This window comes from Leopardus geoffroyi, chromosome D2 (assembly GCF_018350155.1).
Source record: "Leopardus geoffroyi isolate Oge1 chromosome D2, O.geoffroyi_Oge1_pat1.0, whole genome shotgun sequence".
Lineage (NCBI taxonomy): Eukaryota > Metazoa > Chordata > Mammalia > Carnivora > Felidae > Leopardus > Leopardus geoffroyi.
Genome location: NC_059334.1, coordinates 81,901,431 through 81,924,648, shown reverse-complemented (window position 1 = coordinate 81,924,648; position 23,218 = coordinate 81,901,431). Strand labels below are relative to the sequence as shown.

Below are 23,218 nucleotides of genomic sequence, written 5' to 3'. Positions count from 1 at the left end.
GGCTACATCCTAAGAATAAATGCAAACTGAAAATAGACCACCCTCAGCTAAATTAACTGATGACGAAAGTAAATGAAATCCTCTATGGATAACAACTACCAAGACCTCTACGATTTTTACAAACAGTGTTGAGTGTTCAATAAAAAAAAAAAAAAAAACAAAAAAAAAACAGGAATGCCAAGATACGTGACCAAACAACTGAAAAACAGAAAAGAGAGACGAACCTATAAGTGATTCAGGTGTTGGAATGATCCGGCATGAACTTTAAAGGAACAGGCAATATTATGAGACTCAAGCTTTGAAATAACTAATAGCTGTTTCTTGATTTGGGTTACAAGTGTGGTTATCAGCTGGTTACAGGTGTGTTTACTTTGGGATAATTCATCAACCTGTATATTTAACACCGGGCACTTTCTTGCGCACATGTCATGCTTTAATACAACTTCACAAAAAATAAAAACGTGGGGACTTTGGTTAAATCTGGGCTTGGAGGGAAATTCACAGTCTTCAGTGCACATACTTGAAAAAGTAGGCTGAAAAACAATAAGGTTAGTATCTATCTCAAAAAATGTTTTTAATGTTTATCTTTGAGAGAGAGAGAGAGAGAGAGAGAAAGAGAGTGGGGGAGGAGTAGAGAGAGGGAGACAGAGGATCTGAAGCAGGCTCTACACTGAGCAGGACTTGAACTCAGAAACCATGAGATCATGACCTGAACTGAAGCCAGACACTTAACTGACTGACCCACCCAGGCACCCGTCAAAAGCTTTTTAAAAAGGAACAGAAAACTTGGGGCGCCCGGGTGGCTCAGTCGGTTAAGCGTCCGACTTCGGCTCAGGTCATGATCTCACGGTTCGTGAGTCCGAGCCCCGCGCCGGGCTCTGTGCGGACAGCTCGGAGCCTGGAGCCTGCTTCTGCTTCTGTGTGTCTCTCTCTCTCTCTCTGCCTGTCCCCGACTTGTGCTCTGTCTCTCAAAAATGAATAAATGTAAACTAAATAAATACATGTTTATTTATATCTGAGAGAGAGAGCACGCACGCAAGTTAGCAAGCAGGGGAGGGGCAGAGAGACACAGACAGGATCTGAAGCAGGCTCCAGGCTCTGAGCTGTCAGCACAGAACCTGACACGGGGCTCAAATTCACGAACCATGAGATCATGACCTGAGCCGAAGTTGGACACTTAACCAACGAGCCACCCAGGCACCACTCTTTCAGGAATTTTAAAATTTCAGGTCTTATGTTTGATCTCTCGATCCATTTCATGTTAACTTCTAATGGGAGAGTTGAACAGATATATATTGGTTACAACATGTTAGAATAATAAAAGTATTAATAAAATCCAGACCCAGAACCCAAGAGGGAGAAAGTCACTCTGATTTAGGTTGGGAGATGGGAAATAGGCAAAGTTTCCAAGAGACAGTGAAGTCCAAGACTTGTTTTCCGTTTTTAAAATTTTCTTTTTAATGTTTATTTTTTTTTGGGGGGGAGGGGTAGAGAGAGGGGGCCAGAGGATCCAAAGCGGGCTGTGTGCTAAGAAACAGAGAGCCCAATGCGGGGGTGGGGGAGGGGTGGGGGGCTCAAACTCACAAACCATGAGATCATGACCTGAGCTGGAAGTTGGATGCTTAACCAACTGAGCCACCCAAGCCCCTGCAAGACTTGTTTGTTGTTTTTTTTTTTATAAACACTGTTTGTTTGTTTTTTTTAATTTTAAGCATTTATTTTTGAGAGAGAGAGAGAGAGAGACTGAGCGTGAGTGGGGGAGAGGCAGAGAGAGAGGGAGACACAGAATCCGAAACCTGCTCCAGGCTCTGAGCTGTCAGCACAGAGCCCAATGCGGGGCTCGGACTCACGAACACGTGAGATCATGACCTGAGCTAAGTCCCACGCTCAACCGACTGAGCCACCCAGGAGCCCTAAGACTTGCTTTTAACCAATAGACAGGTGGGTGGGCAGTGAGTGTACTCCAGACTGAGACTGGGAGACAGGAGAGGAGAACGAGAGACCGTGTTCCTGAGACACAAGACCAGAGAAGGGTCCCTGACAACCTGAAAGGGGACAGGGCACAGCTACAAGAACTGGCACCTGGGGTCTAGGAGAAAGGAATGCCTCCTCCCTTCCTTCAACCTCCCAGGAGAGAAATGCCCCCCCCCAACCCCCCAATGCAGCTGGAGGCTCCCAACCATAAGCATCTACGCCCCTGGCTCGTCACCAGCCCTGCGAGCACAAAAATGCAAGAACAGGGTTGTGAGTTGTTTACTCCGTGAGGAGTTCGCACCACCTTCGGTCCTCCATGAGTCATTCAGGCCATTCCGGGTTGTTGCGGGTGTGCACAAACCCCTCCTGGAGCCTGGTTAGCTTGCCCAGCTCCTGGGTGTGACCGGGCGGGTCCTCCGGAGAGGAGGCGAGGAGGCGCGTCCAAACAGCGCTCCCTTTTCCCGTCCACAGGAGGTAAAATCCAAATTAGCAGGAATAGACTTGGCCGAGGAATAATGCTGAGGTGAACCCGAGCTCCTGGTGCGACCCAGCGGCGACCATCAAGTCGATCTGCCCCCTTTCCGGGGCTGGCTGAGCATCCAGAGGTCAGGATTGCCATGATTTTAGCCTTTTGATGGGGATTTGAAACTACAGCTATTTAAAAGATGTTGCTTTGAAATTGTTTTTTCTTTTTCTAAGTTTTGAACTTGGTTTATATAAGCATTTCTTTCTTTTTTTTTCATTTTTTTTTAACATTTATTTCTTTTGGAGAGACAGAGCATGGGGGGGGGAGGGGCAGAGAGAGAGGGATATGTGCATTCCTTAATGATAATATTTAAATTATAACCTAATTGATAGAATTAATATTCTTTAGGGGTCAAGACTACTTGAGAAAAAAAAAAAAAAACCTGCTAAACAGATTTTTTAAAAAACGATCCTGGGCTTATGTAATTACTGTTAAATTGGTACCAGTCTCTTAGGTAATGAACACACCAGTATCTCATGGCAGTGAGCAGATTTTGCTGGGTGGATGATCTGGGGAGCCTTTGGTCTCAAAAATAAGATGGCTTGCCCATTTCCTTAATTTTATTGGATAAAATGAGATTCTCGAAACGTCTCCTTGAGGCTGGTGAAAAGGAAGGCCGTGTGTGTAACCAAGCTAACATTTACAAGCGCCTGAGTTGAATGAACTTGACCTGAAACAATCTCCACTTCAGATTCCTCTGGAGCACAGCCCTTTCTGTGGCAGAGCAAAATGGCTTTTGGTTTTAACTACACCTCGTTCTCAAGGAAATAAAGTTAGATAAGGCATTCAGCTGTTAAGAGCTGTGCCAGCCATTCAATAAATGCTTCTTCGGGGCTTACTCCCCGTCAGGCACCAGGGCCAGAATGGCAGGCAGGGCCCTTTTCCACAATCCTACAATCTGGTGGAGAAAACAGATTTCTTTTTTTGAATTAACACAAGAATTACAATTGCGATCAGGAAGAGAAAAACCGCAAAGGTAGGAATAACATGAGGAAGGGGGCACTACCTACTTGAGGGTGTAAGGGAGGGATTCAATGAGGGGACGGCTACAGAGCGCCTGGCTGGCTCAGTCAGTAAAGCCTGTGACTCTTGAGCTCAGGATTTTGAGTTCGAGCCCTGCGTTGGGTATAAAGATTACTTAAAAAGAAATCTTAAAAAAAAAAAAAAAAAGAAGAAGAAGAAAAGGAGGAGATGGCTAAGCTTAGACCAGAGGATGTTGAGTCAGACCTGTCGGAACACCCTCGGAACAGGAGGGGAAAAAAGTTTGTGCAAAGACTCACCGCCCTGAAAGGAGCTTGTTATGTTTAAGGGAGTAAAACACCCATAGGCTTGAAGCATAATTATCTATCAAACACCTGGTAAGTTTGAAGAAGCAGCTAGATCATTACAACAACTCTAGAGGGCTTTTGGCAGAAGAGTGGCACGAGGTAATATGTTATTTTGAAGCGGTCACTCTGGCTTCCAGGTAGAGCACAGACGGGGCAGAGGAGAGGAACTGCAGATATCAGGGAAGGCTCCGCTCATGGCTTTGGCAAGATGGTGGCTTGGAATCCGGTGATTCCAACAGGGAGGGGAAGGTGCGCGTTCGGGTGTATTTTAAAGGTGCAATAAACAGGCACGCTGGTGGGCGGGGTGGTGCGAGGGGTAGTGAGTGGAATGGAGGAGTAAAGGATGACGCATGCATTTCCAGCTGGAATGACCTGGAAGATGGTGTCATCCTATCAAACATGGTAGACCAGTAGAAAAACAGGTTTGGAGAAGGCTTCAGTCCTTTCAGTGAATGCCTCAGTCTCTTAGTCATTGGAAGAACTTAGATCCCCATTGAGCACTTCTTTTAAAGGGCAGGTATGTGTCGGTCAGCTGCTGCCTGGTCTAAACTGGACCCCGATTTTTTTATACAGAGAGTAGGCAGTTCAACAGGGTCCTAAGTGGGAGCTGGGGGCTTATCTTGATGTTGCATTTGATAAACACCGATTGTGTGTCTGCTTAGGGTGATTTGGTGGGGTTAGGAAAGATCATGAAAGCCAGGGTAAAGACCCCAAAGCTACCTTTTGGTGTTGTCACTCACTAGGAAATTAGGAAAAAGACAGTACTGTTGAACTTCAATATTTTCTAAAAACAAATCAAGAAAAAAATTTGATGTATATTTCCCATGTTATTTCATATGTGGGTTATCTTTCCAACAGTGTAGTTAGTTTAGGAAGAAAATAATTAAAGATATAAATGTGTAAGCCAAGAGCCAAAACCACTCTGAACAGCCCAAGGTTGTGAACTTAATTTGCCATTACCCTGGGGAGTCATTTCTCGGCTCATTGATTTATTATTATTCTGTATAATAGTGGTAGCCCCTGTCCTCCTCTGCCCATGGCCAGAGTATGAACCAGTTGTGAGGTCTGAAGAGTTTATGTTTATTGGATTTTAATGATTCAGTTAATAAAGGTCATTCTGAAGAGTAATAGAAACCTAAGTGTGTGGAAACAGAATGGATAAGACTGACTCTCGCAGTTCCTTGGGGTGTCCTTGGGTATATGTCTGATCCTTAGAGCAATTAAGAAGGATCCTTCCTTTCAATCAATTTACTGATGGTACATTCAACTGTAGCTGTAAGATGTTCTTTGAAACCCATCACTAACAAAAGGTGTCATGTAAACACAAGGCTTACAATTTCTTAGATAACGACAACATATTGTTAATATCATACTGACAATAGTTTAATTGTAGTTATAGATAATTACAGCACTTAATAGTGTATCTTCAGTGCTCTCCACTATCTTTGAGAGGATGAAATATTGTGAGTTTCAGGTAAAATCTGAATTTTGAAAGTTAGGTATGAATTTTGAAGTTAAAAGGAACCTTAAAAATCATTTAATGGTGGGGGGCCTGGGTGGCTTAATCAGTGAAGTGTCCAACTCTTGATTTCGGCTTAGGTCATGATCTCACAGGTTCGTGGGTTCGAGCCCCGCATCAGGCTCTGCACTGTCAGGAATTCTCTCTTTCCCTCTGTCTCTGCCCCTCCTCCACTTGTGTTCTGTCTCTCTGCCCCTTCCTCTCTCTCTCTTTCTCAAAATAAATAAACTTAAAAAACAAAATTCATTTAATGGTGTCCTTTAAATATTAACTAACAGCAAATGATTTAGTAAATATTTATCCAAAATGGTGCTCATTAGACTGTGAAAGAATTTCCTGGGACATCTGACTGGCTCAGTCAGTGGAACATGTGACTCTTGATTTTGGGGTTCTAAGTCAGAGCCCCAACTTGGGTGCAGAGATTACTTAAAAATAAAATCTTGGGGCGCCTGGGTGGCTCAGTCAGTCGAGCATCTGACTTCAGCTCAGGTCATGATCTCGCGGTTCCCGAGTTCAAGCCGTGCGTCGGGCTCTGTGCCGACAGCTCAGAGCCTGGAGCCTGCTTCAGACTCTGAGTCCCCCTCTCTCTCTGCCCCACCCCTGCTTGTGCTCTGCCTCTCTCTGTCTTTCAAAAACGAATAAACATAAAAAAAAAATTAAAAAACAAAAGAAAATCTTAAAAGAAAAAAAAAAGAATTTCCTAAGGTAAATGGTGATTGTTTGGATTATAACATTAAATTGATAAAAGCATTAAACTGATAAAAGCATTTAAGAATATGTGGAAAGGAATAAACGTACAGTTGTTCCCCAGGCACGGATTAGTTAACAAAAATTTTCCACCCACCTCAAAACCCAATGCGACGGGATATAAGTGTATAATTCATACACATAATACATTTACTACATAGTTTTATAAAGCCTTCATGATCTGGCTCCTGTTGGCTTTTGCAGACTTGTCTTTTTTCTACGCCACTGTAACGCGCGAGTCTTCCTAGCTACAGCTTTACTCATCTTCTTACTCTTGAGTTTCAAACCCACACCGCCCTTCAAGTCTCAGGGCCTGTATATCAGGGGTTCCCTCTGCGTCCACCTTTTTCCCTTACCCTTCACTGGGTCGTTCTGCAGGCCTCCTATTACTTCCTCCCAGAAGCTTTCTGTCCATCTCCTCTCCCCCAGTCTCAGACCTCAGAGAGGCGAGGTTTGTTCCCCGGGTCTCTCCCAGGTTTTCCTGGGATGACCCAACCACTGCCCTGTTCATCGTCCCACTCCCGATCTCCAGAGCAGTGTCTGGAACATAATAGACACTATGAATGAGTGGATAAAGACAGTGAGCACTGAATTAATTGAAATGTAAACTTCACACATTTAAACAATAACATATATCTGAAGGAATAGAGAGGGGCTGTTTCTAAAAGATTTCATTTCTTCTCTAAACAGAGTACACAGCCCAGCATCAGTTTGACCGCAAACATTTTAGCACTGTTGCACATTCAGCATCTTCAACAAGTTACGTTAAAGACGTGGCATCCAGTGAGAAACATGCAAATGGCAGAAATAGTGTATATAAATTCAGCTCAAGCAACTGTAACTCACAACTTGTAAGCTTTGCCCCAGCAAATGAGTGAAAAGAAAGGAAACCAACCTTTAAAACCTTCTTGCTGGAAACTAATGACTTTTTTAAATGCCAGCCTTTCTCCCAGAGAATGGATTTGGTCTGATTACTTCCATTTCTCAAATTGTCCAAGAAAAGACGACTTGGTTTTGAGAGTCAAACGGGATGTATCCTTCTATAAAGGTTTAAGGCCTTCCAAGTGTCCGTAGGAAACACTGTTCTTGTTTTAAGAGCAAAAGGAGCAACAAGGCATTAGCTCGGAAAAGGAGGACAGAGCACAAGGGCCCTAGAGAGGTTTGGGGGCTGGGGAGCCCAGATAAGTTGGAGCGCGTATTAGATCTCGCCACTCCAGACTGCCCACCTTTTGCCAAACAATGTGGGAAACGGGAAAAGGATTCTTGTTTTGTTTGGTTTTGGAGAGTCCTACCTCGTAGGACCCCTAGCAATGAATCGAATAAGCTTGGACAAAAGCCCCATTTTTTTCTCCTTTAAATCAGCGACTATGGAGGGGGCGGGGGAGGACGGGGTCTCTGTCGTAAATGCAAGACCCAGCCTCGCTGCCTGCTCAGTTGCTGACGTTTTAGAAGCAGGACGGCTCTTTACAGCGAAACGGACTAAACTAAAATGACAACAATGAGCGTGGTCGTGAGAGCGCACGGATTTGCTCGGTTGCAATTTCAGGAAAGCACGCCGCGGGGGCGCTGCCTCCCCCGGGCCACACTCCCCAGCTCTCGCGTCCCTCCGGCTCCCAGCGCCCTCCCTCGGCGCTCCTGACCCCGCGGGCCTCCCGCCGCGGCTTTAGCCCCTCTGCTCCCTCCGGGAGAGAAAAGCGCGACGGGGGAGAACCGTTGTTTCCGTGTCAAAAGCCGGCGGACCGCGCCCGGGGCGCCCACCCTCGCCCCCGAGAGGCCCCGGCCCGCCCCGCCGGGCCCCCTTACTCTGGGGCTCCATGGTCAGCAGCTCCCGGGCCCCCAAGGGCCGAGCCCCCGGCGCCGCCCCTCCTAACGCCTCTCCGCCGCGGCCGGCGTCGCTCGGGTTGCCTTGACAACCCGGAGGGCGGGGAGGAGGGGCCAGAAGGACGGCGAGAGGGAGGGACCAAAACCGCCCAGAAACGCGGGCGAGCGCGAGGGCCCGCGCGTCGCCGGGGGCACCGAGCGAGGGTGACGACCCGGTCGTCGGCTGGAGACTCTGCCCCTGAGGCCCGGTCGGGCGGTCGCGCCCCCCACCCCCTCCCCCCAGTAGCCCTCGCGCCCTCGGCGGGGTCTGTGCCCGGGCCTTCGGGGCGGGGGCCTCCGGCCCCCAGTCTCCTTTCCGAGGTGTCCGTCGGTCCGTCGGTCCGTGCGTCCGGCGAGCTCGGCCTGCCCGGCTGGGAAGGGCGGCCGGGCCCGGGCCTCCCTCCCCGGACTCGGGAGCCGCCGCTGCAGGTAAAGGCCGGCCGGGCGGCGGGAGGGGCGGGTGGGCGGCCGCGGCGCACCTGTTGCGGCCGCTGGGGCTCCGCGCGCCCCCCGCCGCCCCGGGGCCCCCTGCCCGCCCGTTGGCCCCGGACGACCCCGCCCCCACTCCCGGAACCGCCCGGGTGGGGGCCGCGTCCCCGCTGCTGCCTCCCGCAGCCCGCGTGTCAGCGGCAGGAGCGAACCCTGGCACCCCAGCCCTCCTAACAGGGGCTCCTTCGGCAGCCGGGGCGTCGGCCGGGCCCGGGGAGGGTGGTCCCCCGGGGCCGCATTTATGGGAAGCGTAAAGCCAATGAGAGCCTTTTCTGTGGTCGGCGGTGGGCCAAATGTGTCCCTGGAATCATGAAACCCAGGAGAATTCCGGTGCCCCACATTGCACTGTCATCCCAAGTATCACATTTCAGGCAGTGGGCCTGGGGTTGGATCTTTCCGGTTGGCTTGTCTGTGTGTGTGTGTGTGTGTGTGTGTGTGTGTGTGTGTGTGTGTGTGTGTGTTTTGTTTATTGCAGTCCTCCCCGTTTTCGGTTGAGCTGCGGAGTCCACATATCATGTACCAAAACTTTAGAGGGCTGTTAAACAAACGTAACGTTATCCCACACAATAGTATCCTAATAAGTGGGTTTTGAAGTCCTGGTGCCCGTTGTGCTGTTAAGGAAGCTTTGAGGATCACAGGAGATTGTGTCTGGTAGGTTGTAAAAATGCAAACAACCAGGAGAGAGAGTCAAAGATTAAGAAAAACGAGCAGCCTTAAAGAGGGAAGAAAAATGGAGGAGAGGCAGGGAAAAGATTGAGAAGGCAAGTGCGGACGGGTGGAAACTGCATGATTGATTTCGTGCTCGTATCTGCCGATTATGGCTCCTCTGCCAGTTCCTACCGCTGCTCTAGACAGCACCGGAGGGAAATGAAGAGAGCCCTTTTTGGGTCGTGTAAGCCATTACTCATTCTTTGCCACTAGAGAGATTTCCACTCCGTAGATGACAAGGACGCCAAGGTAAATTGCTTTCCTCTTAGAAAGAGAATCGTTCAGAGGTTAATTGAACCTGAGAAGCATATATTCTATGATGGGAGTGGACGTTTATTATGTTCCACCAAACTAGGCTGTTCCTCTCTCGGACTGTATTGGGCCTTTTTCAGATTAATTGTCAAAGCAAGAAGGTTTATGCGTGGATATTGACAAGCAGTGTGATCTCTACAGAACCCATAACTCATGAACTAAAATATTGAAGTAATAAATTCAGATTGGAAAGTAAACACTTCATGGCACCTTAATTACCTGTTCCCTGAAACTTAGAGACAGGGGATGCATTTTCAGACGAACGGCATCTCAGGTCAACAGCGCTTCTGGAGTACCCGTGTTTGCAAACGCTAGTTTTCAAACCATTAGCAACATTGTGAATTGGTCTTTTCATCCAAGAAACCAACATAGCGGTGTCCATTAGTAATATCATAATCAAAGTGACAAGAGAGTGATAAAAACCTGGTCTTTATGAACACACAAAAGAGGTAGGGTTGTAGTTTCTCAAACAGGAAAGGATTTGGTATTTGCATTTAAAAAGGACGAAGAAACAATATTGTAGATCTCCATGCTGAAGTAACAAGGACTCAAGCGTTTGGTGGTTGCGTGCAGATTTTAAGGTTGGAAAAATGGAAATGTGTGTTGGGAAAGTACTTTATGCTTAGCGGTATGGAAAAATGATTTTATCAGTAGCTACGAACTTGACATTGAGGAAGTCTTGCCTTGAAATATTTCAGGTAATAGTTGGCAACTGTGAAAAGCCACATTTGATTTTAGGGGATAGTGTGCTTAGGGGAGAAATAACTGCTTGAGGGGGTGAAAGTGGGGGAGGGAAAGGTATAAACACATCTAAAGACAACATTCATTTCTCTTTCTCCGTCCAGCACCTGGTACGGTGTCCTTGTGTTTGTCCAACGCGTGAAAAGAGCATTTTAGAGAAATTGCTTTAGATAAAGGGATATGTTTCATTATCCTGAGGTCAGAAAGTTGCTAAGGGGGTAGGGGTTGAGATGAACGGTAAAGGTATTGGTTGCCCCTTTTGGGGATTTCCGGCCACATGTTTTCTATTTCTTTCATTGGCCTGCTCAGGATGTAATTGGTGGCCAGGCGAAAAACAATGAAGTCCTGATTTTTAATGAAATTGCCAAGCTCGTCAAATTAGATAGACTAGTTACATTATGTTCTTTGCTGATGGCTTAACTAAACATAGCAAACCAAAGCACTGTCACCAGGGAATAAGGTGGCAGTGAAGGGACAGACATAGCCTCTCTTTATCTTACTCCAATCTCTTAGCTGCAGCAATTCAAAGTAAACATAATTGTCATAGGAAGTTAACGTTATTTAACGCAAGTAGGATGATTTTTTTTTTTAAAGAAAGAAAAGCAAATTACTGCTGATTCCTAGCCTTAGTATCATAAGTCAGAGGAAGTTTTCATTTTTGTTACTGGATTTTTGTTTGTTTTTTGTTTTGCCAGAGGGAGGGTACTTTTTTCTCGTTCTCCACTTTTTTTTTTTTTTTTTTTTTTTTTTTGTCTTAGTTGTTTTAACGTCTATTTATTTTTGGGAGAGAGAGACACACACACACAGACTGCGAACTGGGGAGGGGCAGAGAGAGGGAGACACAGAATCCAAAACAGGCTCCGAGCTGTCAGCACACAGTCTGACACAGGGCTCCAACCCACGAATCGTCTTTAGATGTGTTTATGCCTTTCCCTCCCCCACTTTCACCCCCTCAGCCAGTTATTTCTCCCCTAAGCACACTATCCCCTAAAATCAACACACAATCGGGATTATGACCTGAGCCCAAGTTGGATGCTCAACCGACTGAGCTGCCCAGGCGCCCCCATCTCCACTCGTTTCTGAAAGTTAACAAAAGTTCAGTCAAGGAAAACAGATTCGAGTCTGCTTGTTTCCTCTTTGTCCTTCAGACCTGTAGAGGTCTGCGCTCAAATAGTGGGATTCAAGGAATGCTCTTTCAGCTTTGACTCATTCTTAGTGTAATTGGGCATCAGGCCCATGCTGCTGCCCCCGCATCTGGAAACTCTTCCAGGATTAGGCTAATGCTCACAAAATGCACTTCTCTCGCGCCTCCTGGGGGCACTAGCCAGTTTGGCACCCGGCCCTGTACTATACGCCCTTGTAGAGTTTTCTGTCATTTGATGTGCCTGGGGCTGTGCCTCTGATTAAACATTCGGGGAGCTAAGTCCAGTACCCCCTTTTAGCTCATCGCGGGTTTTCAGCTCATAATTTAGGATAATAATAAAAAAGGACAAGCTTTTAGTCAGGGATGATTGCGTTAATTTTGAGCCATGCCACTTTGGAAAGTTCGGAGCCATATTTCCTCGTGGATAACTGGGGAGAATGAGATCTGCAGTGATTGTCTTCACGGTCCAGTTTTGAAAATCAAAGTCAATTAAATGTGATTATAGATATGAGTGAAAATATCTCCTATATTGTAAAGAACTCCTTAAACATAAATGGTTGTCATTGCAGGAGTATAGCAAACGTTTATTGAACATCCGTAACACGTTAGGTACTTCCTGGGGATCGCCCTTCGTAAAGGGACTAGGAAATGACTGACGGATTGTGTGAGGGCTTCCTAGGCAGAGGAACAGCTTGGGCAAAGGCACAGAGGCACAGGAAAGCAACTCTAAGCAGGAGTTCATTGTGGCTGGAGCAGAGAGAACTTACTAGAAGAGCACAGAAGGAAGTGGAGCTGAGGGGCAGATAGGCATTAAATCAGAAAGAACCCAAAGAGTGAGATTTTTATCGTGAAGGTAATGAGAAGGATTTGGGTCAGTGACGTGATCACTTCTCCATTTGAAAGGGGCCACTGGCTGCATGTGAAGGACAGATTGGTGGAGAGCCAGAAAAAAACAAAGTTGGAGGCTTTGTAGCAATCCCATGAAGAAATGATCAAGTCACAGTGGCGGTTGGGAGGGCCGTGAATAGGGAGAGAGGTCCGAACAGCCAGTTTGGGGCTGTAGGATGTGAAGAGGCAGAAGCCATGTGAAGAGGAATGATGCCCAGGGGATGGGGGGAATTGTTCTGCTAATTGTTGAAATCCAGAACACAAAAGAAGGAAAGAGGGCTTTTCTATTTTTAAGGAGTGTGAGAGTGCAGACTGGATGAGTTCAGTTCCTTTGAATGCCCATCTTCTAAATAGGGATGTCCCTTAACTAGTAGTTGGACATGTAAGTCAGGACCTAAAGAAAGAAGTCTGAGATTAAGGTAGGACTTGAGATGAAGCATTCAGTCATCGAAGCAAAAATATGAACGATTTTTCCCCTAGGAGAGGATGTGGAATGAGAAGAGAGAGTCGAGGATGGAACCCTGGGGTGCACGGTTATTTGACATGCTGTGGGTGCAGTGGAAGAACCCAAGGAGACGAAAGAGGCGTGGCCAAAAAAGGAAGCTCAAAATGTGGGAGGATTAATAAAACAGAATCCCTACTCTTGAGGGGTTCATGAATTGGCATTGCCTGGAATAATTCTCTTCTCTTCCACCTGCCATAGAATGCATGACAGTTTATCAAACTATTATTGGTTTATTCAAGTTACTGAAAAGTGACTATCCATTACTCTGTTAAGAAAAGACAATTTCCTGATATTTGTGGTTTTTCACAATCTCCATTTGGAATAATTCAAGCAAAACATAGCTTCAGGAGTTATGGTGATACCCCAAACAAATCCCGTCTTTACAAAAAGGTGGGTATAAGTTCCTTTTGTATTTGTTGGAGGTAAAATAACAATGTTAACTTCCTAGTGAAGGCTGCAGTAACCTATTCTTAAGATTTCAGCTTTTACTAAATCTCACCCGTTTGCTCAGATATCTAACTAGACTGCATAAATAAGCCAAATTAATATTTTAGCAGACCTTTACTCAGATATTAGTTTCTAGAGTATTATTCAGTAAAACAAAGCCATATTGAAAGCATGAAATGGCCCAGTCATTTGAGATTCTAATAAAACCCTTTCTGAATTTGCATATGAGAAGTGATAGGTTGTTATGATATGTAAGTATTGATTGCGCTTGGGAGATCTTCCTGTATATAAGTCTAAAAAAACTTAAATTACCAGTGGAACATAGGATTCTTATATTAATTGCGCAGGACTGGTTATTCAAGGTGTATTTTTTTTAACTTAAAAAAAATTTTTTTTAATGTTTACTTAGTTTTGACAGAGACAGAGACAGAGACAGAGTACAAGCAGGGGAGGAGCAGAGAGAAAGGGAGACACAGAATCCAAAGCAGGCTCCAGGCTCCGAGTTGTCAGCACAGAGCCCGATGCGGGGCTCAAACTCACGAACAGCGAGATCATGAACCTGAGCCGAAGTCGGATGCTTCACCGACTGAGCCACCCAGGCGCCCCCAAGCAGTATTTGGAATGAACCAATATTGAGTTAAAAGTGAATCATTTTTGAAATTGGCGTGTTTTTAAAGTCAGTTGATTTAATTTGCTTACTTAAGATCAAAACAAAGTCAACTTGTTAGAAGTCTGGCAGTAAAGTTTTTTTTGGTTTTTTTTTTTACTAAATGTTTAGCTTTTATGTCGTCCAAGAAAGGTTTCAAGTAGATGCTAGAAACCAAAGGGTTGTGCTTTGGGGAGCTCCGAGCCAATTAAAACAAAAGCAAACAACGGGGTAACCTTCTAAAAGTCCTAGTAATGATAAGCCCATTGTGTCAATTAAAGTATAACAGGCCTGGGAGATAAAGTTTACATATTAAATATTTGTAACTCCACGTGGGTGATTACAACCATGGTTTTCAAACATCTTCAACGTTTTTCTTTCCATAAGGGAACTACACATTTTCTGTTGTATGGTATTTCTTCCAGACCACCCTGCCTGACATCCCCCATAGCGTCAAGTGTTTCTTCAGCCCACAGTGTTCCGGCGTGAGCCCGTGTTCTTGTGTGCAGTCCGGAAGCAGTGTGGCACAACGCGGTCAAGCACCCGCTCTACACTTAACTGAGGTTAAGCTGAGATCAGACTTCCCGACTTCACGCACCTGCTCTGCCACAGACGAGCTCTTAGAAGCCGGAGAAATTAACTAAAGCTCTGATGGCTTAAATGTCCCCACTTGAAAAATGGAAATAATAAAGTGAACCCTCATGGGGTCTTTAAGAGTGTAAATGAAATAATCCATACAAAGTGGTTAAGTACCTAGAGCATCTGGCACCCAATAAGCACACTCTATAAAGGCTAATTGATAGAATTATCGTCATTACCATTATTGTTACTGGTCCAACTTTAGTAGCAGTATCGAACCGTGCTTCTCAAAGTGTGGTCTGCGAACCGGTGTCCGTCCACAGACTGTTACTGGTCTGCAGTGAAATAAGGGGCTTGCACCAGATGTCAGTAGACTGTGGCACTAATCATACTGTTCTGCTGAGCTGACATTTTTAATAGCAAGACTTCTTCAATGAAGGAAGCAATGGGTTGATTTACATGCGGTGCAAGCTCTTTATGTTGCCACAAATAAGCATTTTGAATAGAATTGGCATGGAATGTTGGATCAGTGATCCTGTTCTCTAAAAAATAATAGCCTTTTATCCTGAAGACAGTTATTAGTCACTCGTAATGCCTCATTAACCTTCTGTGTTCTAAACATTATAATTATGGGTTACAAGGATATTGTTTATTAGTTCGGCAGATATTTATTGATCACGTCTGTACAAAGCCTTCTGTCTTATTTCATAGAATTGTAAAGAGGGCTTGGAAATGGATCTTGACTTTAGGAAGTCTGCCGTGAACCTAGAGCAAGAGGGCAAAGTGAAAACCCGAGTAAACGTGTTGAGTGCGTGTTCTGAGTATTTGCATTAGTGTTACAGCTTGGTTCCAAAGATTCCGCATAGACAGAGGTCTCCTTTTACTATGCTGCTCCCGTAAATGGCCAGAATTAATACTTTTTATTTTTCAGCCCTTAGACTATCATAATAGAGATCAGAGCTCACTTTCTCAAGGGTAGTGTTTCTCCTAGGAGATCCCGAAATCTGGGACACTGGGGAATATCTGAGTTTGGGGATACGAATGACAAAAGCACAATTTATGAAGCTTAGTATTTATAGAAGATTCATCCTTAGGGTTTTTTTTTTTTTCTTTTTATGACTGGTTCTGTTTGATCCTGTATGCAAATATATTAGTAATAAAACATTTACTGCTGTACAGAATACGAAGAGACGTTAAATAGATACTAAACTATTTTTAAGGTTTCGATACAAACTAACACTGATTCTTCAAGAAAAATTCATGGGTCAGATAGGGTCACAACAGATTTGGGAGTCCTATAAAAAGAATAATTTTTTGAAAGGTAAGGGGTGTATGTGTGTGTGTTCATTTCCTTTTCTCCCACAACCCTTTTTCTAAAGAGTGGATGTGAAAGGGACTGGCTGTAAATTAGATCACACAGAACAGACTATTTTCATAGACTATGGGAAAATGATTTAAAATGCTCAAGAGATGTTATTTAGTTTTTAATCTTAAGATTTTTTTTTATGTGAAAATGATTTATTGCCCTGCTTGCTAAGCCAGATCATAACCCCACTCTCTGTTCCATTCTGCCCTTTGCCTTCAACTGTTACCAGCTCTCCTACAATTTGATTCACTAATGGCTTTAAGAAAATTATAATTTTTAGTATTAACAAAATAGAGTAATATATCAAATTTAGGAGGAGAATTATAAAGAAAACCAGAAGTGTAAAACATAAAAGTTTGGGTTAAGAAACGACCGGGTGAGTTTGGCCCATGGCACTTAAAATAAAACGCCATCTCTGTAGCACATCGAGTCTCTGGTGACGTGGCCACGTCTCCTCTGTGAGCGCATCTGTACCAGAACCTTCTCTCTCCTTTCAGGTACCAGCCACATCCTCCTTCTTTTAGTTCCTTGACCATAAGACTAAGTCCGCGTGTCCCAGACCATCCATGTTTCACACCCCGTGCTCTGCCTCGAGGGGCGGTGAGCTCCCTGAGGACAGGACCCAAACCTGCCTGTTGTCTCTGTGGCACCACTGTGTCTACAGGACAGACACTTGGTGGGCCCTCAGGTACTGGCCGAATAAGCGAACGAAAGACCAAAAATCTAGGCGTAGAGGATGAGAAAACCTAAGGACAGGGCGAGCCTTTTAGATCATGAATAGTACCTGTAATAAAACAGATGTTAGTCTTAAAAGTGGAAGATCCCTGAAGAACAGAAAGCGATTCGGTCATTATCTGCTCAGCCTCTAATCGCTAACTGAGCACCCACTGTATGTGAGCTCAGACTGTGGAAATTACCCGCGAGGGTAGGTAGCGCTCCGATAACAGTCTGAGTAGAGAGACTCAAAACATGGGGAAAGGATAATAAGCACAGATGGTTGAGTAGTTTCCTAATCCAGAAGGACGTTGCTCCCCAGTACTGGTCATCTCCGGGAGCTCTGAAGGTCAGGGGCCTGCCCCAAGCATGGTGTGCACCTCCATCACCACTCAGGGCAGCTCGGCGACTCTTCTGAAAGGCTCGAGAGAAACCCACCTTCGGTGTGGAAACAAGAGTTAACTGTGGCTTGGGTGTGTGATTCAAGGGAAAACCAAGAGCCCGTACAAACGTTTCAGTGTTGGAACCTGGGAATTCACCAGCATTCCGGGCCAGAGCCTTTAGAAACCCAGAAGCCTAGTGACGATAGCTTGTCACCAGCATCTCGGCGTGAAATGAAGGCCCAGGCGAATGGGAGGAACCAGATCCTGAGGCGCTTTGAAGGACTTTGTCCCTGACACAACGTGGGGCAACTTGGGAAGCTGAACAAAAATATCTCTGAAGTGCTAACATGATTCACTCGACCAATATTTACACAGGCTTAGCATGCGGACTCTACTGTAGACGGCCGTGAGCAAGAGAGACACAGCTCTGCTGAGTGGTGCTGGCCTTCCACCAGAAACGAGGTAAACAGGTAAAAATACATACCTTGTTAGACGGTGGTGAGCATGAAGGGGCAAAAAACAAAGCAGGAAGAGAGGCTAGGTAGTGGGTCTGGGTCATGGGGCGGGGGGGGGGGGGGTGGGTCAAAGTTTAGGGTGGCCGGTGAGCCCTCGCCGGGTGGGTGTGTGAGAAAACCTTCACAAAGAAAGGGTGGTAGCCGTGGGGACACCTGCGGAAAGGGCCTTTCAGAGAGGGGAACAGCCATGACGTCCCCAGGCCCACACATGTCAGGGTGTCCGAGGAACACCGAGGGGGCCACGGGGCTAGAAGTGGGGGGAGCGAGGGGGACGGTCGGAGATGAGGGCGGAGCCACCAGGCCCATCCGGAGCCACCAGGCCCATCAGTCCTGTTAAGTGTTTGGGGTTCTCCTTGGAGTCAGAGGAGCTGGGAAGCCGGTAGAGACTTTGAGCAGAGGAACCACGTGCTGACTTGAACGGGGTCGCTACGACTGGGTTGAGGAGTGACAGCGGGGCTGAGGGGGCAAGCGGAAGGCCAGTCACGAGGCTGCTGTAGCGGTCCAGGTGACCAGCCGCTCACAGTGCTTGAGGCGTTTTGGAAGTAGGACTGACGTGATCAGGTCGTCAGGCAAGTCGCCGCAGTTAGTGGTAACTTACGATCTGACAGTTGTGTGGGTTAGAAGTCCATCAAGGTCCTCGCTGGGCTAAGGCCGAGGGACCAGCAGGGCTGTGTTCCTTTCTGGAGACTCTAGGAGAGAATCCACTTCCTTGTCAGCTTTCAGAGGCCACCCACGTCACTCCTTGGCTCGTGGCCCTCCCTCCATCTTCAAAGCCAGCAACACAGCATCCCTCTGGCCCTTCTTCCATTGTCCTGTCTCCCTCTGACTATAACTGGGAGAGGTCGTCTGATTTCAGGACTCAAGATTACACTGGATTCACCAGGATGGGCTCCCTGTCTCGAGGTCTGTAACTTCATGACGTCTTCACGAAGACGGCATGCAAAGTACAGATTTACAGGTTCCAGGGATTAGGGATTAGGGTGTGCACATCTTGGTAGGCAGGGGAATTTGAGATAAAGAGAAATCAAGAATAACTTCAGCATTTTGGGTCTGAGCCATTGAAAGGGAGGAAGTCATCGCGAAGGGGAGGACCCGGTTTGTGGCTCTGGGGTAAACATCAGGAGCTCGGTTTAGGACGTGTTGAAATGCCTGTCAATTATCCAAGGTGGAGGTGACCAGTCGGTGGTTGAACACAGGAGACTGAAGTTTAAGAGCCAGGATTAACAGGACCTATAAGTGAGAGTCCCCCACGTGTGGATGGCACTGAAGCCGTGAGACCGGATGAGACCACACTGGCCCTTTTAGATCTCCATGAAGTCCTAAAGTTGTACATTTGAGAATTTGATCGGTGTGAGGAATATATATTTATAGTAAATTGAACACGGAGAAAAATGCAGAAGAGGAGCATTGAACCGTGAAACCTAAACCAGAGTTTCTCCGGACAGATTTCACGACCTTGTTTTACTTAGCCCCTTGCAAACTTTATCTTTCCGTTTCTGTGAACTGTATTTCTAGAATTACTGCACCAGAGCCAAGCATCTGAATGACTAAGGTGTAGCTCCTCTTACATCCACTTCTGATTCTTTGTTGTTGAGGTGGTTTCGTGTTACGTTAGGTCTGTAGTATTTTAATAAGTACTCGTTTAAAAGTTGTAATAGACTCACTTCAAAGGGCGGTCCTTGACAGATTATGCAGCCCCCAGTTGATAGGTAAGATAGCTTTGAAAAGGAGCAAATTACCAATCTTTCAGATTCTTTGGAGTGCAACATAGTTGCTACTGGTAACAGAACAATTTTCACCAAATTTTATTTTGAGTGGCACGTAACCTACCATATTTGGTTTCCCTTACTTAGGATGGTATTGGTAAATTTGCCAAAGGCCGAAACCTGGATCTCTTGTATGTGTATTTAATTCTACCCCGGAAAATATTGACACGGCTCGTGTCAGTTGCAGGATAAACGCAGAGAGGTGTCCTCCATGTTGAAGACCCAGCCACTGCCCCGTCGACATCCCGAACTCCGAACTATAGAGCGGCAAGAAGTGCATCTGAGCAGTGAAAATAGATGTCACAGACTTCACAGCTTTGCTCAGACTTACTGGAGTCAGTATAGAACCCTTTGAGGACTCGACCTTACAGGTCTTCCTGTCAAACAAGCCTAACTGGTTTCTAACATGCCAGGTAGGAGAGCAGGTTAGAAAAGCCGAGGGGGGCCTCACGGGGCAAGCTCACTGAGCAAAGTGGGACGTGGGGACTGAATCTCCGCAGAAAAGTGGCTCTTCAGACCAGTAGTCTGGCCTTTGGCCCGTGGACGCTTAAGGGAAGTCTGAGGACATCATTCTGTTGAGGAACTGACGTAACGGCGAGCCTGAGTCATGAAGAGAAAGTTAGATCGTTTTAGTAGGCAGAGCTTTGGTTATCTGTTGCCGCAAGACGACCAACTACCCTGGAACGTAGTAGCTTCCAGGAGCGGTGACCCTGTGTTCCCTCTCACAATTCTTTGGGTTGACTGGGTTCCTGCGGGTGCTGCTGTTGCTGGCTGTTGTGTTGGCTGGGCCTGCGGGCGTCTGGAGACCTGACTGGGCTGGAGCACTATCCGTGGCTTACCCACATGACACGCCTGTGCTTTCTGTCAGCAGAAGCCCAGTTTTGGTCTCTTCCCAGTGGCCTTTTCATGTGGCTTGGGCGTCTCACCCAATAACAGCCGGCTCCAACGGGGGTGATTCAGGCATGTGAATACCTTGGAAGTGGTTCAGCATCCCTTGGCTGCCTTCTTTTGATGGCAGAGATTCACAGGGCCAGCTCAGAGTAAAGGGAGAGGAAATAGAGTCCACCTCTCCAGGGGAGCGGGGGCAGAGCATCTGCCGCCATCTTGAATCCACCATGACAGAGAAATGGGTGATATAGCTGTGCAGTGTATGTGTGGTGAAGGGGCGAGGGGACCCTGAGATCTCTAGAAAGATGACTCTTCAGAAACCTTGACTGTTCCCGGGGGGTTCAAAGCGCTCGATCCTTTATAAATGTTACTTTCAGTACAAGATAATTTCATCTTTAAGGAGTATTGTAAAACTAAGAGAAGCATTTCAGGGGTGTATATCTGGTAAAAAATAATTAATAGCTGTGCTTTTTTTCTTTTTTGAAGTAGAACAGTTCAGAAATAGTACGTCCAACAATGATCGGTCATGGCAACAATTTAACATACCTGTCAAATGAGAACCCCCTAGAAGGGATTCTAATCAGAATAAAGCAAAAGTTGAACATAAACTAAATGTTAACTTCTCTTAAGCATTGGGATTTTCTGATTCTTGGATACCTTCTCAACGTTAGCTTGTCCTGTGATCTCAAGCCATCGTGTTTCTTGGATCTATTCTGTGCCACCCATAGGGGGGTGGCAAAGAGCTGGGCCGTTAATCCATATTACATTTGTGTTATTACATCGTTGTAACTCCAGTTTAATTTGGAAACAATGGCTTCCAGAATGAATTTTGAAGAACTCTACCTTTGAGGAGCTCCAACATCCTTCCCCTCCCCGCACCCCCCCCCCACCTCTGGTTATTAGTTTCTCCCTCTTTTGGCCTATTTTTGTGTGAGTTTTAAAACTCTTGGTCCTGACCCCAAACGTATCCTTATGTGTGTGTCTCATGGCTGGTTTATTAATGGAGGCCCTGAGAAGGCACTCAGCAGGGGCTTCTGGAGTGTTTGACTGTTTCCCTGGAGCCTGGCTTGACCAGTGGGGAAGCCTTTTTTATTATGTAGGTCGAGGAGTTAGCCCTTTGAGCCCCAACACTCTAAAGCAATAGTGAGGATAAATGGAGTGCTGTAAAAAGAGTAATTTCACTGACAGTATCATGAACGGCATTTTATGCTCTGCTCTTTTTTTTACTTGAGTTTTTCTGACTTTTTCGTGTGTTCACCTGCTTAATGTGAAAAGACGCTTATTTTCAGCAATGTTGATTTGGATTTTTTTAAAAATCACTCCTGACTGGAAGATCACTTACCTGACAGGTAGGGAATAGGTTACTGGTGTAAAAAAATCCACCTCCCTTGCCTGACATTGTCAACTGGCACAGGCAAATGGAAAATGAAGTTTTAAAAAAAATACTCTCTTTTAAGCTAGAGGGTTTCTTAATTAAAAAAAAAAAAAAGAGAGACTGGTAACCAGTGTTAGGGGATCACCCCCCGGGCCCTGACAGTCTTCCCTGTCGCAGGGCCCAGCGTCTCTCTAGTGGCATTAGAGACCCTGTGGTGGGGCCTAACGGCCACCTCATCCCCTGGTTGCTGCTTGTGCTGTCAGGGCCTGCGATCAAGGTCAGGCCGAGAGCACGAGGTCCAGCGTGGCACCGTCTCCAGGCCGGCGGGGAGGAAACCGCAGCTGCCCCAACTTGAAGAGCGAGCCTTGAATTATTCCTCGGCTTTCAAATAGGCCACAGAAATGACAGACAGTAGCCAGTTCCCAGGAAAGAAGAACAAAAAACCAGTTAACGCTTTTGTTTTGAACACCGGTGCTTTTTCTCCTGAACACCTCGTGTCTGATTTTCCTTCTTTGTCTGTCTGTTGGTAGCGTGGTTTACTGACTGTCATTTAACGTGCTCAAGAGTGCTTCGTGAGCCGGGACCGTAGGGGACCCAGCGGAGGCGACCAGATGCAGACTTGAGGCACTCAACTTGCCCAGACCGCGGACTGAAGTCTTGGCGGTTAGGACACCGGAGTCTGTGCCCGTGGACTTTGAACCCTGTTGGCGGTGGGTGATTGTCGGGGGAACCCGATGTAGGATGCCAGCTGCTTAAGCTCCCTCTCGGACGAGATGGAAGAAAAAGAGCTGGAAGGTCCCAACTCTGCGTCCGAGAAGCGCTATTTCCCAGAATCCCTTGATTCCAGCGATGGGGATGAGGAGGGGGTTTTGGCCTGCGAGGACTTGGAACTTAACCCTTTTGATGGATTGCCTTATTCGTCACGTTATTACAAACTGCTAAAAGAAAGAGAGGATCTGCCAATATGGAAAGAAAAATACTCCTTTATGGAGAATCTGCTTCAAAATCAAATTGTGATCGTTTCAGGAGATGCTAAATGCGGCAAGAGCTCTCAGGTGAGTAGCCGCTACGAAATACCATTTGCCTTATGTGTGGTACTTTTGTGTCACTTAAGTAATTACAGTGTCACAGCACGGTGTTCACTTTTAATAATAACCTGGTCGTCTAGGAATTTGTCCATTTCTTCCAGGTTGTCCAGTTTGTTGGCATAGAATTTTTCACAGTATCCTCTGAAAATTGCTCGTAGTTCTGAGGGATTGGTTGTGACAAATCCGTTTTCGTTTGAGATGTTATCTATTTGTGATTTCTCTATTCTATCTGTTTCCTCTCTCTTTTCTTCTTGAGAAGCCTGGCTAGAGGCTTATCAATTTTGTTTCTTTTTTCAAAAAACCAACTCTTCGTTTCATTGATCTCCTGCTCTTTTGAATTCTGTATTGTTAATTTCTGCTCTGATCTTCATTATTTCTCTTCTGCCGGGTTTGGGGTTTCTTTGTTGTTCTGCTTCTAGTTCCTTTAGCTGTGCTGCTAGATTTTGTATTTGGGATTTTTCTTGTTTCTTGAGATAGGCCTGGATTGCAATGTAAACAAAACAAAACAAAACAAAACAAAGCATTAGCAATTCAGACACAGCAGTTGTGACTTACCTAGTTTTATTTATTAAAGCCAGCTGAATAACAGTTAATTATATGTACGTGGGTGTTGATTGTGTTTAGTGTACCACAACAGTTTCTCTAGAATGGTAGATAAAAATCCACTCAAATTATTTCATTACATATTTTAAAAGATGTGATCAATGTTA

General features: G+C 45.9%; 2 protein-coding genes across 9 annotated transcripts in view; one reads left to right on the top strand and one right to left on the bottom strand.

Annotated features, from left to right (window-relative positions):
- Nucleotides 1-8,033, bottom strand: part of FANK1 (fibronectin type III and ankyrin repeat domains 1) — a 102,271-nt gene extending 94,238 nt beyond the window's left edge. For all 3 annotated transcript variants that reach the window (XM_045439203.1, XM_045439204.1, XM_045439206.1), the window contains exon 1: nucleotides 7,898-8,033. In XM_045439203.1, the coding sequence (XP_045295159.1) occupies nucleotides 7,898-7,910 (13 nt within the window). In that variant the 5' untranslated portion in view covers nucleotides 7,911-8,033. The remainder of the gene's footprint in view (nucleotides 1-7,897) is intronic.
- Nucleotides 2,444-23,218, top strand: part of DHX32 (DEAH-box helicase 32 (putative)) — a 58,305-nt gene continuing 37,530 nt past the window's right edge. Inside the window, exons 1-4 of one of the 6 annotated variants that reach the window (XM_045439201.1) lie at nucleotides 2,444-2,579; nucleotides 17,252-17,346; nucleotides 19,339-19,570; nucleotides 21,951-22,475. In XM_045439201.1, coding sequence (XP_045295157.1) covers nucleotides 22,194-22,475 — 282 coding nt within the window. In that variant the 5' untranslated portion in view covers nucleotides 2,444-2,579; nucleotides 17,252-17,346; nucleotides 19,339-19,570; nucleotides 21,951-22,193. Of the gene's footprint in view, nucleotides 2,580-8,039; nucleotides 8,384-17,251; nucleotides 17,347-19,338; nucleotides 19,571-21,950; nucleotides 22,476-23,218 lie in introns of those variants that run through there. The other 5 variants (XM_045439198.1, XM_045439197.1, XM_045439200.1 and 2 more) reach the window with 5 other exon arrangements.